This window comes from Populus alba, chromosome 8 (genome assembly GCF_005239225.2).
Source record: "Populus alba chromosome 8, ASM523922v2, whole genome shotgun sequence".
NCBI lineage: Eukaryota > Viridiplantae > Streptophyta > Magnoliopsida > Malpighiales > Salicaceae > Populus > Populus alba.
Window position 1 is genome coordinate 7,663,266 of NC_133291.1, and position 16,174 is coordinate 7,679,439.

General features: G+C 34.9%; 2 protein-coding genes across 2 annotated transcripts; one reads left to right on the forward strand and one right to left on the reverse strand.

Annotated features, from left to right (window-relative positions):
* The first annotated feature begins 1,705 nt into the window (after positions 1–1,705).
* LOC118039968 (uncharacterized) lies at positions 1,706–10,011 on the forward strand. Its single transcript, XM_035046819.2, has 14 exons — positions 1,706–2,254; positions 4,257–4,347; positions 4,480–4,564; positions 4,776–4,845; positions 6,153–6,222; positions 6,654–6,723; positions 7,115–7,160; positions 7,251–7,497; positions 7,601–7,806; positions 7,928–8,002; positions 8,920–8,980; positions 9,118–9,198; positions 9,317–9,396; positions 9,729–10,011. Exons 1-14 carry the CDS (start codon positions 2,139–2,141, stop codon positions 9,805–9,807), a joined length of 1,377 nt encoding a protein of 458 aa, XP_034902710.1. The 5' UTR covers positions 1,706–2,138; the 3' UTR covers positions 9,808–10,011.
* A 1,494-nt stretch (positions 10,012–11,505) lies between these two features.
* On the reverse strand, positions 11,506–13,573 carry LOC118039969 (leucoanthocyanidin reductase). The gene is made up of 5 exons (XM_035046820.2): positions 13,206–13,573; positions 12,965–13,105; positions 12,608–12,845; positions 12,091–12,294; positions 11,506–11,991 (listed from the first exon to the last, which is right to left on the reverse strand). Exons 1-5 carry the CDS (start codon positions 13,407–13,409, stop codon positions 11,720–11,722), a joined length of 1,059 nt encoding a protein of 352 aa, XP_034902711.1. The 5' UTR covers positions 13,410–13,573; the 3' UTR covers positions 11,506–11,719.
* Positions 13,574–16,174: the final 2,601 nt, after the last annotated feature.

Genomic DNA, 16,174 nt, shown 5'->3' on the forward strand with positions numbered 1-16,174 from the left:
GTTATTATCCAAGTCACGTGTATTCTTATTCTGTGCACTAGCTAATATTGACTGTTTAGCATGTTTTGTATTCTCCAAGTTCAAACTTTATCTGCTTTTAGATTAGCTTCATGTTTGTTTTTGTATTCTCCAAGTTCATGTTTGTTTTTTTGGTAGAAATAATGTTTTTAAACATTTTAAAACCATTTTTTTGTTTAAAATTTATTTTTTTTATGATTTATTATTATTTTGATGTGTTAATGTTAATAAAAACATATATATATATTATTTTAATGTATTTAAAACAAATTAAAAAAAAAACCACTATCCAATTTCTAACTGGCACTGTTAATGAATTAACATTTCTTTTATTTTATTTATGTTTGGTATTTTGTATCATCCTAATGATGAGATGTTAACCTAATTAAGGATAGGTTAACAAGATATCAAGAAAATAAAATGTTGTCTGAAATATTTTTAATTCTAAAAATAATAATACGTCCCATCATTATATGATTATCTATTATTTTTCAACTTTATTAAATTTTATTTTTGTTTTGAAATTTATTGCATCTCATCATTAAACTTAATTCTTCCACACTAAGCAAATATCCTTAACATTTCATTTTTTTTCTTGCATTTTAATGCATTAGCAGTTATTAAACCTTCAAATTTTAACTTCAAATCCAACACAACGTAATGGTGAAGATTTTTTTTTTTTTTTTATGTCAGTGATGTAGACTTGGTAAAATCATTTAAAAGCTTGTGTTTGTGTGTGATCTTTTCTTTTTTCCCTTTGGCCTTCGGGTTTCCTAGCAGTGAGAATCTTACAGAGTCCGCGGCCAAAGAAACTCCCCTCGATGTGTCGAGGACGCTGCATTTCAACATTAAACCAAACGTTTCAAGTTAAGCATCGTGTAGGAATTTGTTCAACGCTGCTAGAATTAATTAAACTGTCAACCAAAATTAAATTTCCTTACCAAAACCCTGCAAATGAAACTCTGAAAGTAATCTACTGCCATGTTTCTTGCTTTTCATTACTGAATATTCATTAATGGCAGTGAATTATTGACCCATTGACTAGAAAAAAAATGAAATTACGATCTTGGAGAGTGAAATTCAAGACTTTCCCTGATTTTTTTAATGGTCATGACTAGTTTATATACATGGTTATTGATTTGGGATCCGACCATTAAAATAACAAGTTATTGAATCATTAAGTTAACATTTATTTTATTTTTATTTTTTAATAAAAATTAAAAAAATATGATTTTTATTTATTTATTACATTTCGTAGTTTATTCGATCGGGTTAGATGGGATTGATAGAATTTGATGAAATCAATTCATCCGTTGGTTTAATTTCAAATCTCATCCGGGCTAGATATTAAATGGTAAACTATATTTCACAATCACAAACACACACAGCTCGAATCAAATTCAGAATGATAGGATGGAAAGCAAAGTCATTAACCGATCGAGCAATCATTATGGAGTTGAAAGCAATCAAAGATGTTCATCTCTCACATCATCGCGTTCAATCAAGCACTTGTGATGGTGCCTTACACCTTTTCACCTACACCTTACTCCACACAATGATTCCCTTCCCATTAATAAATCATCAAATTGATGATCCCTTCCCATCACCAGCTACCTTGTATGACTTTTATATATATATATATATATATATATATCTTCATTATCCTGGTACGACGGAAGATGAAACGGGAAATTATCCATTTGCCAATACACTTCAGAAACTTTTCGAGTTGCAATGGTTATTTTCAATCCAACCAACGACTTTGTCTTCTTTACCCTTTTCTCCTATCACTCGTTACCAAACTACCCCGACCACTCTCCCACTAATACGGACAACAGACCTGTAATTAAACCAAAAAACCATGTCTATTTCCGTCAATATAAAGATGTCTCTTTCACCTTGTTTTGCCGTGAAAGTGAAGCCATGACGACAAAAATGTCTCTGTTTCGATGCCATTCATGATTCATTCACTCTGTAATTCCGAATTCTTTTCTCTCGCTCACAGTTTCCTCTCCCGAAAACACAAACAAGCTAAATCCGAAATAGAAAGGGAGTCAATTCTCCGGAAATTGGAACTTGCCTTATAAATTCCTTCCCTGTTGGTTCAAAGAAGAGTGGTGATGAGCTGGAGGAGAGTCGCCAAGTCATCACAGGGCCTTATAGCTCATGCCTTGCTTTTCTCATTCACGCTTTTGCTTTCTTTCAAGCTAGACCGTGCTGTTTCTTACTACTGGTGGTCAGTTTTTTTTTTCCTCTTTAGTAACCCTTTTTTTAATATTTTCTCTCTCTGTGTGTTTGGCTGCTGAGAAAGTGAATATCTTGAGAAACTCTAAACTTTAGTGTTTTCTGGGAATTCTTGATGACCTATTTTGTGAATTTGTGATTCTTTTAACATCTCGGGTTTAATCACTGTGGAAAGGGGGCTTTTTAGAGTGCTTGATTGAGATTAATACTTTGTGAAAATCTTTGGGTTTTTGGCCGTTTTATTGTCTGTTCAAATGAATACATGCATTGAATGGTACATCTTGTAATGTTGATGAAGTCCTGCTTTCACAGTTAGTTTTCAGTTGCTTGCATAATTTTTGCCTTGTATGTATGTGCTTGGTGTAGTGTGGATTATGCTGTGCTTGTAAACTGGATTTATGTGGCAACAATTTAGCTATTGCCATTTATGGATAAACAGTATTTTGTTCAATTTAGTGAAAAGATGAAATTAACGCCAGGCAATGCTACTCGCTAGCTGTAATCACCTTGAGAACCATAGTGGTAGTGGTTTCTCCTTTAGAACTTAAACTTCAATTTTCCATGTGAAACCTAGCAGGCTATATGGTGCTTCTGCTAATGTTTTTTAATTTGAAATACGATTGTGGTTTCCAGTTCTGGAACCTTTGAAAGCCTTTGTTTATTTTAACATAACAGAAGGGACGGAGACAACTAGAATAAAAACCTATTTGGCTGTAGAGACAGAACAAAAACTCATTTTCATCTTCGTCTTCGAAATAGAAATTGAGCCGATTTTTGTCCCTAAAGAAGGATAGAAGTAACGTTTTTTCCCTATAAATATCCTTGAAAACATTTGAAAATTCTCATCTCTATCCCCAACTTAAGATGTGGACCGTTAATTTTGCAACATTTAATTTCCACCATTGAATTTGAAAAAAAAATAAAAATAAAAAATAAGAAAAATATTAAGAAGAGAGAGAGAATAGAAAGGAATAGAAAGTAAAGAGAGAAAATTTTGATAGGATGGAATCCGGTCACAATTCCAGCCAATGTTATCATCAAATAAAACTTTATTTTTATCATACAACTTTATTTATCATTCAATCAAATGAAAATTGAATAAAATTAACTAGCTAAAATAGATTATAAATAATTCCTAACACATACCAATAAAAAAATAAATTAACATTAACCAAAGAAAATTACAATTTATGAGACATTTATCAGATAAATGATTTTTTTTTTATAAAGTTACATTAAAAGTAAAAATAAGTAATAAATAAATATTTTATTGAATTAATATTTTTTTCAAAATTTAAATAAAAAATTATAAAATTAATAATTTATTTTTAGCATGATGTGAAATGAAAAGAATATTACTATTAATAAATTATTAAATAAGTAAATGATACATAATAATGAAATGTAAATAAATATCTAGTGTTTCAAATGTATTATATAAAGAAAAATTAATATAAGGGTAAAAGATTATTTTTTTTTGCATTTTATATTGTCTTGTACACCATCAACCAAATATGATACAAAGACGCTTACTCTATCTTCTACAGATTACCAAACACAACTCCGCCTTAGTCCTATATTCCTTTTCCTTTCTTTTCTTTTCTTTTTTGTTGTTGTTGTTTGTCTTGGAACAAATACCAAATGCTACCTATAAGATGGTCCGACATGTGCTTAAAAAGTGTGAGCAGCAATGTTCAATTTCATTCTTAAGTTTTATTGCCAAGTATTCTATTATTTACAACTTCCTGAGATCTATATATTTTGATTCTTTAAATGCAAGTACGCAGGCATGTATTGTAACAGCACCGAGGACAAGAAAATGTAATATCTCCCACAAAATATTTTCAGTTGTAACCGTATGGAATTTGGATGATATCCATGTTCAAGTGCATGGATTTCGTAGCTATACCCTGCATCGCATCTGACCTGTAATGATTTATTTTCTTTTCCTTATAAGCTATTCAGTAGTCTTGGGATTTTGTTATATTGTGCAGGATTGTATTTGTACCTCTGTGGCTATTTCATGCAGTTGTTGCACGTGGTCGGTTTTCCTTACCTGCTCCGTCAATGCCCCATGATCGCCATGTATGGGATATTTTTAACTTATTTGAGCTATATTTATTGTGTGACAATTTGTTACAGGATTCCCCAGGGGAATTCGAATATGATTTACCAACCAGTAGTTAAAAGTGCTAAAATCTTCTTTCTCATGGACAGTGGGCACCATGTCATGCTGTCATGGCGACGCCATTGCTTGTCGCTTTTGAAATTCTACTCTGTATACATCTCGAGAGCATTTATGGTAAAAAGGAAGCATTCTTAATCACATAGTCATCTTTGACACTATTAGATTTCCAGCATTTATTCAGATATGTTGTTGCATCAATCTTTTATTTGCATTATGCATCTGATGAACCTCGGTTGAGGTTTATCAGCGTTCATGGGTTAGAATACTTCTTCAAAGTGCCCGGACCTAGTTAATTATTTTGATTTGTGTTCTGAATGCATTGCAGTTGTAAATTTGAAGATTGTCTTTCTGCCATTGTTAGCATTTGAAACAGCAATTTTGATTGATAACATCAGGTAATCTATCTTTCAGTCTCTACTTTCTCTGTTTTTTTTTTTTACCTGAGTACTTATTTGGATCATTCTGCTAATGCATAAAAATGTTATATTCTGTAATTTTGGCTCCACCAGTCTTGCAAGGTCTATTATGGACGTATTTATGGCACAAATCATTGAAAGTACAAATTCTGTGATTAATTGCTAGTTCAAATGCAGAGTAAATGATTTTTAAGAAGTCTTTCCTTCAGCAACCTAGGAATATCCCAAACGCACATCTTCCATTGCTTCCCTTTCTGCTTGCCTTCATATGCAGAATATATTGAGATGTGGTTCATTGTCACATTTAGTTTGCAATGCTGGCTTAGGAATATGCCACCTGGCCTGAATATGGGATGATGGCAATAGTCATAGGTGGCATGCACTTAGAGGGGGTATGCTAGCATTCACAGGGCAGGTAGTTGGTGTTTGGTTTTTGGGCTTTGTCTCATTTGGTGTACGCATGTATTTATTTGTGTGATTGGATGCAGCAGGACAGTCTGTTGCTTGATCTTATTATGGATTCCCTACGGTAGGAGAAGGTGAATGTACGCTAATGTGTATAAAAGAATGCGTATGTGCAGTGCTACTAGCTGGCTTCACTGTTAAGCTTTGATGAGAAGACTTGTTTTCACTTCATATTCGTGTAGAAATCAAGTTTCAAGACATTTATATGAACATGCTCAAGAAAATTAGCATTGACAAGCAACTATCTCACCCTCTTCTTCTATTTTTTTCTTTCCCTTTCGGGTTAGAACTATAAATTTGTGCTCTGAACTTTTGGGCCAAAAATTCTTCCTTGATCCAGTTAGTTGTGAATGCTTCAAAACAGGGGCAGAGTTACATAGAGGACAAGGGGGCACCTGCTCCCTTTAAAATTTTCAAAATATTCATTTTAATGTTTTTTAATTTTATTAGCTTAAATCTATCCTCTTCTTTTTAGATTTTACACCCCACATTGCTTGGAAACTTTTTCTTTGCCACCTCACATCTTTCAATCCCAACTTTGCCCCTGCTTCAAGACCAGTAAAAGAACTTTGATGTTGCTGGTTTTTGGTTATCCAAAATACTATTGCCTGAAAAATCAGATTGCAAATCCATGTTTAATTGGAGCATGATGGGTAGGTTTTAGACATTCTAGCTTTTGTGGTACATGGGAGGGGTTGGTTCTAGGATCAAATTATAACGTTGCTTCAAGTTGTAGTTTTAGTGTGTCCGTGCACACACACAAGTATTCCTTGGCAAGCAATTTTTTGATGTATTTCTTTTTCTACAATTTTCTATTCTAGGATGTGTAGAGCTTTAATGCCTGGAGATGAAGAAAGCATGAGCGATGAAGCAATATGGGAGACTCTTCCTGTAAGTTTAGGGTTCTTTTTGAATTTACAAATCATTTTAGGATCTATGTAGCATATAATGGTGATTGATTAGCCATTGCTGGGCAGCTGCTTATCCAGTTAGGGTGTGTACAGTTTGCTGTTTTAAGAAAATGATGACTGTAAAGGTGCAATAAATGACATTGTTGTTCAGGTTCTAGTTATTAAAGGTGCAACAAGCAGAATCTTAATTTGATTTAAACAGACAAGGGACCAAAGCACCTAATATCTTTTGTTTCCTCAAATGCTCGCATAAGGTAGATGTTATTGAATGCTTCCCTGGTCAAATATTGTGGTAGATATGATGAAGGTTTTTTGCTTTTGAATATTTATTGTGCTTGTGTTTGGGAATTTTCAGTTACTGATTTTCCCTCAGAATGTCTGATGACATGTTTGTTATCTTTTGGTTTCTAGCACTTCTGGGTTGCAATATCCATGGTCTTCTTCATTGCTGCAACCATATTCACTCTTCTCAAGTTATGTGGTGAGTTGTTTATTGTCCATCAAAAAATTATTTTATGTGCCGAGTGACTGGAAAAATCAACACCTTTCAACCTAGTTTTCTGTAATCTTTCCAAACTGTGTTTTTTAGACTATTCACTATTAGCTCAAGACACCCTTGTCTAACACTACATGACATGGCCTGGATTTGGGTGTGAAACCCAGGACATTTTTAATTTCGGACTTGGAATTGGTCTCGCTGTTTTGTTCCCATTTCCTCCATTTCAAGAATTATTTTTCTTAGAGAGAGAAAAGGCAGTGTGTACTTAGGTGCCTATTCACCATATGGAAAATATATCCTTGGTCATTAGCATTTAACAACTATCATGCTGTGTTGTCTTTGGTTTTTCTCTAATTACGAGTGCTACTTGCAGGTGATTTGGTAGTTCTTGGTTGGTGGGACTTGTTTATAAATTATGGGTATCATCCCTTTCTGTTAACAGAAACTTAAGTTGGTTTTGATTTTTCATGTCAGTGCATGCTGAAATAATCAAATTACTCCCCTGACAGAATTGCAGAGTGCTTTGCCTTTCTAGTTTGCACAAAGTGGTATAATCCAGTAATTCATAGGCATTCCCGTAATGGAGGACCCAGTTCATCATCAACAAGTAGATATGTTGACTGGAATAGAGGCTTGATGGTATCAGATGAAGATGAGCATCAGAGCAGTGGAATATGCAACCCTCAGGAGATTGGTGGACACTTTATGAAAATTCCTTTCATTGGTTTCCAGATCATGCTTTTCATGCGCTTGGAGGTATCATAGGTGTTGGCAATTCCTTGCGATGATTGTTTTCAAATTTTCCCAAGTTAGTTTCATAGTAAAACTTACCTTTCCTTTTTATTCCCATCAATTTCAGGGATCTCCACCTGGTGCTGAACATATTCCATTTCTGATTCTTTTTGCTCCGCTTTTGTTGATTCAAGGAGCTGGGGTTTTGTTTGCTGCATATAGATTGGTGGAGAAGATCGTCCTTTTACTAAGTATTGGAGTTGGTTCTGGTAGATACTTTGCTGTCACTTCAAAAGCTCATGATTATTTTGAATTTTTGTACCGTGGATCCAGGTAAAGGTTTTTCTTGGTAAATATAAAATTTGAATGACCCTGCTAAACCAGTAACCACCTGCAATGAAATGCTAGGACTATGAAGCGGTAATTATTTCTTATGGTTCGGTCCTGTTGACAGGTTGCTGGGGTGGTGGTCAATTGATGAGGGTAGTAGTGAAGAGCGGGCTCGACTTTATTGTGCTGGAGGTTCAGGGTATGTTTTCTATGCTAAAAAATTCAATGCCTTTCTGTTGGATTTTTTTAGTTTCATTTTCTCTATCCAGAGGCATAATATTCTCTGAAGGTTCCAAGGATATGTATTTCCAGTATTGCCTTCACCTTCCTTTTACCTCTGTCTCGAGATGAATTTATTAAAACTCCATTTAACATATTCAGAGTTGCATCATATACACATACACTTTGTATCACTCAAACATACACACATCTCGAGATACTGGAAGATACGGTGCTGAAATATGCAAAAAGAATTGGGAGAAATTTCATTTGCAATTGTGTTATTATCTATATGCAATTATGTTGGATTGGGTGGCTCTGGGATTCTAGGGCCATTTAGAGTATCCCTTCTAGACCCAACCATCATGGCTGCAATGAAGCGAGCAGGTATTGTCACTTCCCAACTTCCCAAGCCCAGCAACCATGTGTTGTTTGTGACTATTGTGTAACACCTGCGCAACTGCATCTGCACTTCTGACTTGAATCCATGAGTGCATTGGCCATGCTGGCAAATTCTACAATGCCCTTTGCAAAAGTTTTGAAGGCATTCTTCCTATTCAATCAAATTCAACCGGTTGTCAACTGAAACTCAGTCTCAGTCTCAAGTGCTGTCTATGGAAAATTGACATGGACTCGACCCAATGTCAGCCATGAGTGGCCACTATTTAGGTCACACCTAACTAAGTGTTGGCCACTCTTGACTGGCATCCAAAATGAAGGCAGTGCCTTTGCTTGCAAGAGAAGCTGCCTTGCCATAAAGTTCCTAAACATAATTTGTGCTTCCAGTTGATGAATAATTTAGAGCAGTGTACATACTGTGCATAATTTCTTTTTAGATCACAGAAGTTATACTAAGTTGTATCGTTTCTAATATTTCCTTCTGCTCTTATTACTCAGCTACAACACTTTTTCAGCAGAAATTGTGAAGAAGAAGCCCAAAACTGAACTTGTTGATGAGGTACAAACAGTTGTTTTGCCCTTTCAGTAAGGCTCAAGTTTTTGATTTATTTGTATCAATCCAGACTGTTATTTTGCTGAACTATGCCTTCTCTTAATAAAAAATACAACATTAGCTCTTCAATTCTTTCATATCAGATTCGGAGATTACATGGTTTGCTCATTGATCAGACAGAAATTACAAAATTTAGCCAGGAGGAGTATGAAAGGCTTCAAAATGTAATAGTTTCTGGGAACAACCTTGTTGTCTTTTATGTTCTTTTTAATCTTTGTGATACCAGTCATGTTCTCAATGTTTATTTTGGTTCTCACTGTGCTGATTTGATGTATCTATCAGGACAAAATCCTATGTAGAATATGTTTTGAAGGACAAATTAATGTGGTCCTGCTTCCATGCAGGCATCATGCCCTCTGCAGGTATGTGGATCCACTTTTCTTTTATTGTTATTTGTTGATGCTGTGAACAGTACACACCTTTGAATGAAAAATAAAAAAAGAAGTAAGATTGGTGAGAGAAGCTTTTCATTGATGATGGAACTTAGCCGCAAGGAACAAAGCTAGCTTGTCGCTTAACCCCATTGCCTTCATAATGGTTGTTCATGTCATGTACAAGTACAAGAAGCATTGCTTGTTAAAAAATAAAAAAAAATCTGCTTTCCCCGTAACTTTCCCATGTTCACATTAAGTAGAAATTATCTGTTTAAATGTGTTGATTCCTTTTGTTATTATCTTCTTCAATTTGCATTCAGCACTTGCTGCGAGAAGTGTAAAAAGTGTCCAATCTGCCGTGTCCCCATTGAAGAGCGGTTGCCGGTATATGATGTGTAGTTCCAGCTGTATCCATAAGATGTGTATTAGTGAAGGCTCCCTTGCTGCTTGTGATTTTAGATGAAGCACGCACTGGAAGCTACAATTGTGGTGTCCTCAATTCAAATTTTACAGTAGTTTTGTACCATTTTCCAGGAACTGTAAATATACCTCGACAGAATTTGATGAATTATGAAAGTACCTCTTCTTTTAGGTTTTTTTTCATGTTTGTTGGTGCGATATATGTTTGTCCAAAGGGATGCCGTAACACTGAATACATGTAATTACTCAAGTTGTAACATCTCCAACTGAAAATCGTCAGTAGAAGTAAATCAAGAAAGCTTGGGTGATCATGAGCGTCGTCCGTGTTATCAATTCTTGATCTTTCAAGTTTTCTGCCAGATGAATGGCCCTGCGATTAAATCTCAACTGCATATTCCACTTCTACACTACCTGGATGCTTGTTTTAGTGGAGGCGGGGGGGTTACAAGGAGACTTCAATTCATATCGGTTTGTATTTTTGCACGTAGTTGTAAAATAGGGCTTGCTTTGGTAGGTTAACCCAAAAAATTCAGGATTCAAAGTATTTTACTTGGTAAAAAAATAAAGATTTTTAATGTCTTAGATGTCGGTTCTAGTTTGCTTGCTTTGATTCTTTTCTACTTGAGCTTCCAAACAAGACCCAATTGACAATCATCACCGAAATCAGGATTCTTCCTTGCTAAGTGTCAGTTGAATCTCTCTAAGGTTATTCTTCATATCCTTCCTTTGTTGAAACTTTTCACCATCACACACACCCCTTCCTCAAAGGCCCGCCTAAGGCACAATTGTTTTTAAACCCAATCAATTCAGTCTTGTTCTTGTATTTTGTATATATTCATCCAATTTTACAGGTAGAGTAACTAGTAAATATTAAGAAAAGAGAGCGCCTGAGCCACGCAATTTCCTTTAGCAGTTGCAATCCCTTTCAGTGGTGCTCCATTCTCCATAACTCTGTTGCTTCCTCAAAGGAGCATAAGCTGTCAGGAGGGCTCCATTGGCCTTGCGGGGTGCCCTAGGTTTTTTTTTTTTTTTTTTTTGCAATAATGATTTGGCCTCTACCTTTCAATTAGTTCCCAATATTTTCACTTTTCTGTGCATATTTCATTTCCTGAAACTTCAACGGAAGTGAATTGGTTATTTATAAACCCAAAAGTTCGATTGCAAACTTACTTGATGCACTGCCAGAGGGATCTCTGCAAAGGCATGGATGTCTGAAAGCTTTTTGCAAGAGAAGTTGCTGGCACCAATGGATCTCGAGAGACCCATCTTGGCATTCTTGCATGACTTCACATACGGATTTAAAACCCATAGGCAAAGGGTTTCTTTGTTTATGAGGAACTCACAGGTCGCTGGTTTTCTTCGTCTTGGGAGAGGGAGGCAATATTATTTGTATTTTCTTAAAAGTCCTTGGAGTTTTCCTTTATTCTTATCGGGACTAATTTGGTCTGGGTTTTTCTGTCTTCTACTAATTTCTCCTAATAATCCGATTTTTGCCTGCAGGTTTGAGTCAGGTCCTAATCATCAACTCATGGGCTAGAAAAGCAAGATTAATTGACTCGATAATCCAAGTTCTTTTTCAATATTGGAATCGGGTTTCACAGTTGCTGCTACCAAAAAACAGGAAAATCACAGAGCATGGTAATGCAGGCATCTTTCAATGACAAATTCACTGCAAAATGAATATAAATAAAAATCCATTACTGTTTCAACAAATCCTTGGAATCCGAGTGAATCGTACAAGCAAATGGTGTTGCCTAGCAACATTATTCTAGCACTCGTCCAAGAAAAAGAGATCACGGGAATCGGAGTGAATCGTACAAGCAAAATGGTGCTGCCTAGCAACATTATTCAAGCACTCGTCCAAGAAACAGAGGGGCAATGATTATTTTTGTCACACCAACAAAGCACAGGGTGCTGACAGAGCCAGCGACTCCACCACATGATTTGGAGCAGCATTTCCGTTGCTGCCTAGATCCTTATTATTGTCCTTCAACTCGAGAGCAAAATCATCGAAACATTCATCCAAGGTACGAAAAGCTTCATCGGGATACAGAGTGCCAACCTCCACATCATCAGGGCCATTGATTGAAAAACTAGACTGACATCCCTTGATGAATATATCATGTGTGAATGATGCAACTATGCTTTCTGGTATGTTATTCTCTGTCGAACGGGGAAAACAAAAACAACTTGCAATGTTTTATATGTTTTAAAACTAAACATTAATATGTCATAGAGAGAAACCAGAATTAGAAGGAAGACCTGCGGCAATAGCAAGTAGGTCTTCTTCAGTGATTGTAACTCTGGGGAGGGTTCTTCCGATTTTCTTTTCCCACAGAGATGCAAGCTCATTCATGTTATAGAAATTGCTGGATGGTCGAAAATGAACTGATTTGTTGATAGCTCTCACATCATCCACAATTTTCATTGTAAATTTCCCAATGTCAGTGCCAGCAACAAAGTAAGCTGCATGGATCATGATAGAGGGAGCCATTTCATTTCTGAGCACAAGTCCCCTGTATTTTTTTTCTTTCATGAAATTCACTTCAATTTTTATTATATTTTTCCCCATTATAAACCCTTTTTCAAATTATATCATTACGACAAAAAGAAAAAAAAAAACATTAGAATTATGCCTTAGGTTTAATGTAGTTAGTAGGTGTGTATATTTCCACATAAAAATCACTTTAAAAAAAAATATTTACCACCATTACAGATACTCTGTTTAGCCGGGAGAAGAAAAGGAAGAAGAAAGGTGTTGCAGACAGGAGAGGCGTACCCTTAACGGTGCCATCACCGTATATTTTGAAGTGATCCAAAGGAGGCAGAACGTCAGCAGGGTGCTTGTTATCGTAGTAAGGCCAAGAAGCAATTGAATTGCAACAAATATAGTTGTAGGGTATCCTATACTCCTCAATCAGCCGTCTGATTACACGCTTGTCTTCGTACATCTGCAGCCCTGGCTCCACAGGATCAGCCCTCACTACATCATGCCCAAATTCTGATGGCAAAAATCTCTGCAACATAAGCAAACACCCACTTTGTTAATGAATTTGATTTCTTATATTTTCCTCACTCGAAATTATTTCTATACATATAAAATGAGAATCTTAACAAGCTTAAATATTATTACTACCTTAACGGTTCCGACAGCTTTGATAGCCTCTACCAGGGCAACTTGGTCTAACACATTTCCACCCCCAACTGCTGATATTACAATGTCAATCTCATGATCTTTAAGTATTTTCTCCATGTTTTCCCTGTCAGTAATCAACCCCTACATATGATCGAAAGAGCACCCGAAATAATTAGAGGGGGGAGTTGAATGGTTATAGAAAATATAATATTTCACTTTGTAGTAATCTTATGAGACATACGTGTAAGATTATGGCCCCTTTGTCATGAAGAGATTTGAGAACTCTGGACTTGGAAGGGCAGCCAGCAAGACCAGGGCGGACAAGAGCATAGGTTGGTCGACCGGCGTCTAGGCTAGCTTTGGCCACGAATTGACCGATAAAACCAGTTGCTCCGGCTATGAGTACTCGACTCTTCGCTGTGGGGATAGAAGCTGAAACAGTCATGCTTGCAACTATATAAATAGTTTCTTGCTTTAATGTCGTCCGGATTTAATAAACATGAAACAGGAGGGCTTAAAATGGACTTGTGTGCAAACAATAAAGAAAGAAATTGCCACAGTTTTTGAGAAGAACAAAAGGATAGACAATTTCGAGATATAATCGTGCACTTACTACGATACATTTATATAGGGAATGTTTACGGGAATATTAATTAATTAATTAATTAATGACGGTCCTAGCAGTTTTGATTCAGCTGCCCTTCAACAGTCCAAACTGGCCTAACAACTTCTTATGAAGTGATACGCATCTCACCAGATCAAGCCCATTAGTGCTCTTGAAGCATGGCTGACTCTTAGCTTCGTCACCTAGCTCTCTTCTTAACACTGACGGGTAGCTAAACTCGTGCAGGACGACTCCAACCCCAAAGTCACCTATAAGTTGGTGCTTCCATGCGATCAATGACAGCCTAGTTTAGAAAGAAACAAGGTTTAAGAATCTGTGTAAAGTGTGGCTGAAATCCCTCAATAATCTTGAGGTAATGAATCCTCATTATTTGGCGGATCCTGTAAACAAATAAAAGTAACAAATATGTATCCTCCAAGATATTCATACAATAACAAATCATCTAAAATCAAGGAAACAATCAGATTCCTTATCAGAAAGAATCAGAGGTTACATGCCCAAATTGCAAGCTTTCTTTTTTTATCGAGTTTTGATTAAAATTCAAGTAATTAATGGGTTTGCGATCATTGACTGGCGTCCTCTTAAGAGTTTTTTTTTATGTGCTAATCTAGCACCAGGTGGCTGGGGCTGGAAGGCACTTGCACTGCAGTCGTTGATCGGCTAACGCAGTCCGATCGATGTTTCGGCCCTGGTATCTAAACATCCCTTAGATTGTCACTACTTACATGGCCCGCGTGATGCTACATATTATTTTTTTTCATATAAAAAAAATTAAAATTTAAAAGTGTTAAATGTTTTTGTGAATCTATACCAAAATATCTTGGGTGTGGTTACGACACCTGATCCAAAAGTAATATTTATAATATTAATAATAACATTAAACTTACATGACCCAAGTTTAAGTGAATCTGGCTGCAATACCAAACCCAATAGTCTTGGATGTGGGTCTAACTGTAAGGTCGTATCATAAAAGTGTGATAGGAAGAAAAAAAAAACTAATGAAGAAAAAGAAAAAAATCTGAATTAACTGGGTTAACCCATCAAATCTTGGATTCGTGTCGTGAAAGTTTGATAACTAAATAGAAAAAAAAAATTGACGGGTTACCCATAATTAACCAGGCTCACCTGTCAAATTCCAGGATCTATGTCATGAAAGTTTGATAAGTAAATTAAAAAAAATTAAACATTAACAAACTAAAAATTGACGGGTTAACCCAAAATTAATTTTAAAAAAAAAAACAAACAAAAAGCATCAGTTTATATAAAAACAGCAAAAAAGCAAAAAGAAAAAAACTAAAGGCATCAACCAATAATTAAATAAAAAAATTAATATTGATGAACGAAATTAAATAAAAAAAATATCAATTAAAAAGAAAAAAAACTTATAAGAAGAAAAAAACTAATGAAAAAAAAGAAAAAAAAATCTAAATTAACTGTATTAACCTGTCAAACCTGGGATCCGTGTCATGAAAGTCTGATAACTAAATAAAAAAAATTAATATCAACAAATTAATTAAAAAAAAAAAGAAGGCACATGCCTTTTCACCGTGGACTACACTATGTAGTCCATCGTGAAAGGCATAAAAAGAAAAGAAGAAAAAAAAAAAAAACTAAAGGCATCGAACTTTTCATTGTGAACTGCATACAATATTAAAAGATAAAATTGGAAAGAAAAAAACTAATAATGAAAAAGGAAAAAAATCTGAATTAACTAGGTTAACTTGTCAAACTTGGGATTCGTGTCATGAAAGTGTGATAACTAAATAGAAAAAAAATTAATATCAATGAACTAAATTTAAAAAAAAAAGATTAATTAAAAAGGAAAAAACAAAGAGAAAAAAACCCACGGGAAGAAAAAAACTAATAAAGAAAAAGAAAAAAGTTTGAATCAACTAGGTTAACCTGTCAAACTTGAGATCCGTATCATGAAAGTTTGATAACTAAATAGAAAAAAATTTAATACCAACAAACTAAAATTTAAAAAAAAATAATTAAAAAATAATGAAAGAAGACAAAAAAAAAAAAAAACTAAATACATCAGCTTTTTCATTGTGGATTGCATTGTGCAGTCCACGATAAAAAGCTGAAAAAGAAAAAGAAAAGGGAAAAAAAAAGACATAGGTCACGGGTTAATTTTTTTTTCATAAAAAATATAAAAAAGGCTAAGATTTAAGAGTGTTAGGTCTTTATGCAAAGATATACCCAAGAGCCTTGGGTCTAGCTGCAATGATTGACCCGAGAGTAATATTTATAATAGTAATAATAATATTAAAGTTACATTACTCAAGTTTAAGTGAGTCTGGCTGCAACACCGGATCTAAGAGCCTTGGATGCAGGTTTAGTTGCAAGGTTGTGTTATAAAAATTTGATAATTAAATAGATTAATTAAAAAGAAAAAAAAAAACAATAGGAAGAAAAAACTAATGAAGAAAAAGAAAAAAAAATTGAATTAACTGGGTTAACCCTTCAAATCAGGTTAACTCGTCAAATCTGGGATTCGCATCATAAAAGTTTGATAATTAAATAGAAAAAAAAATTGACGGGTTAACCCAAAATTAACTGGGTTAACCCGTCAAGCCGGAGAT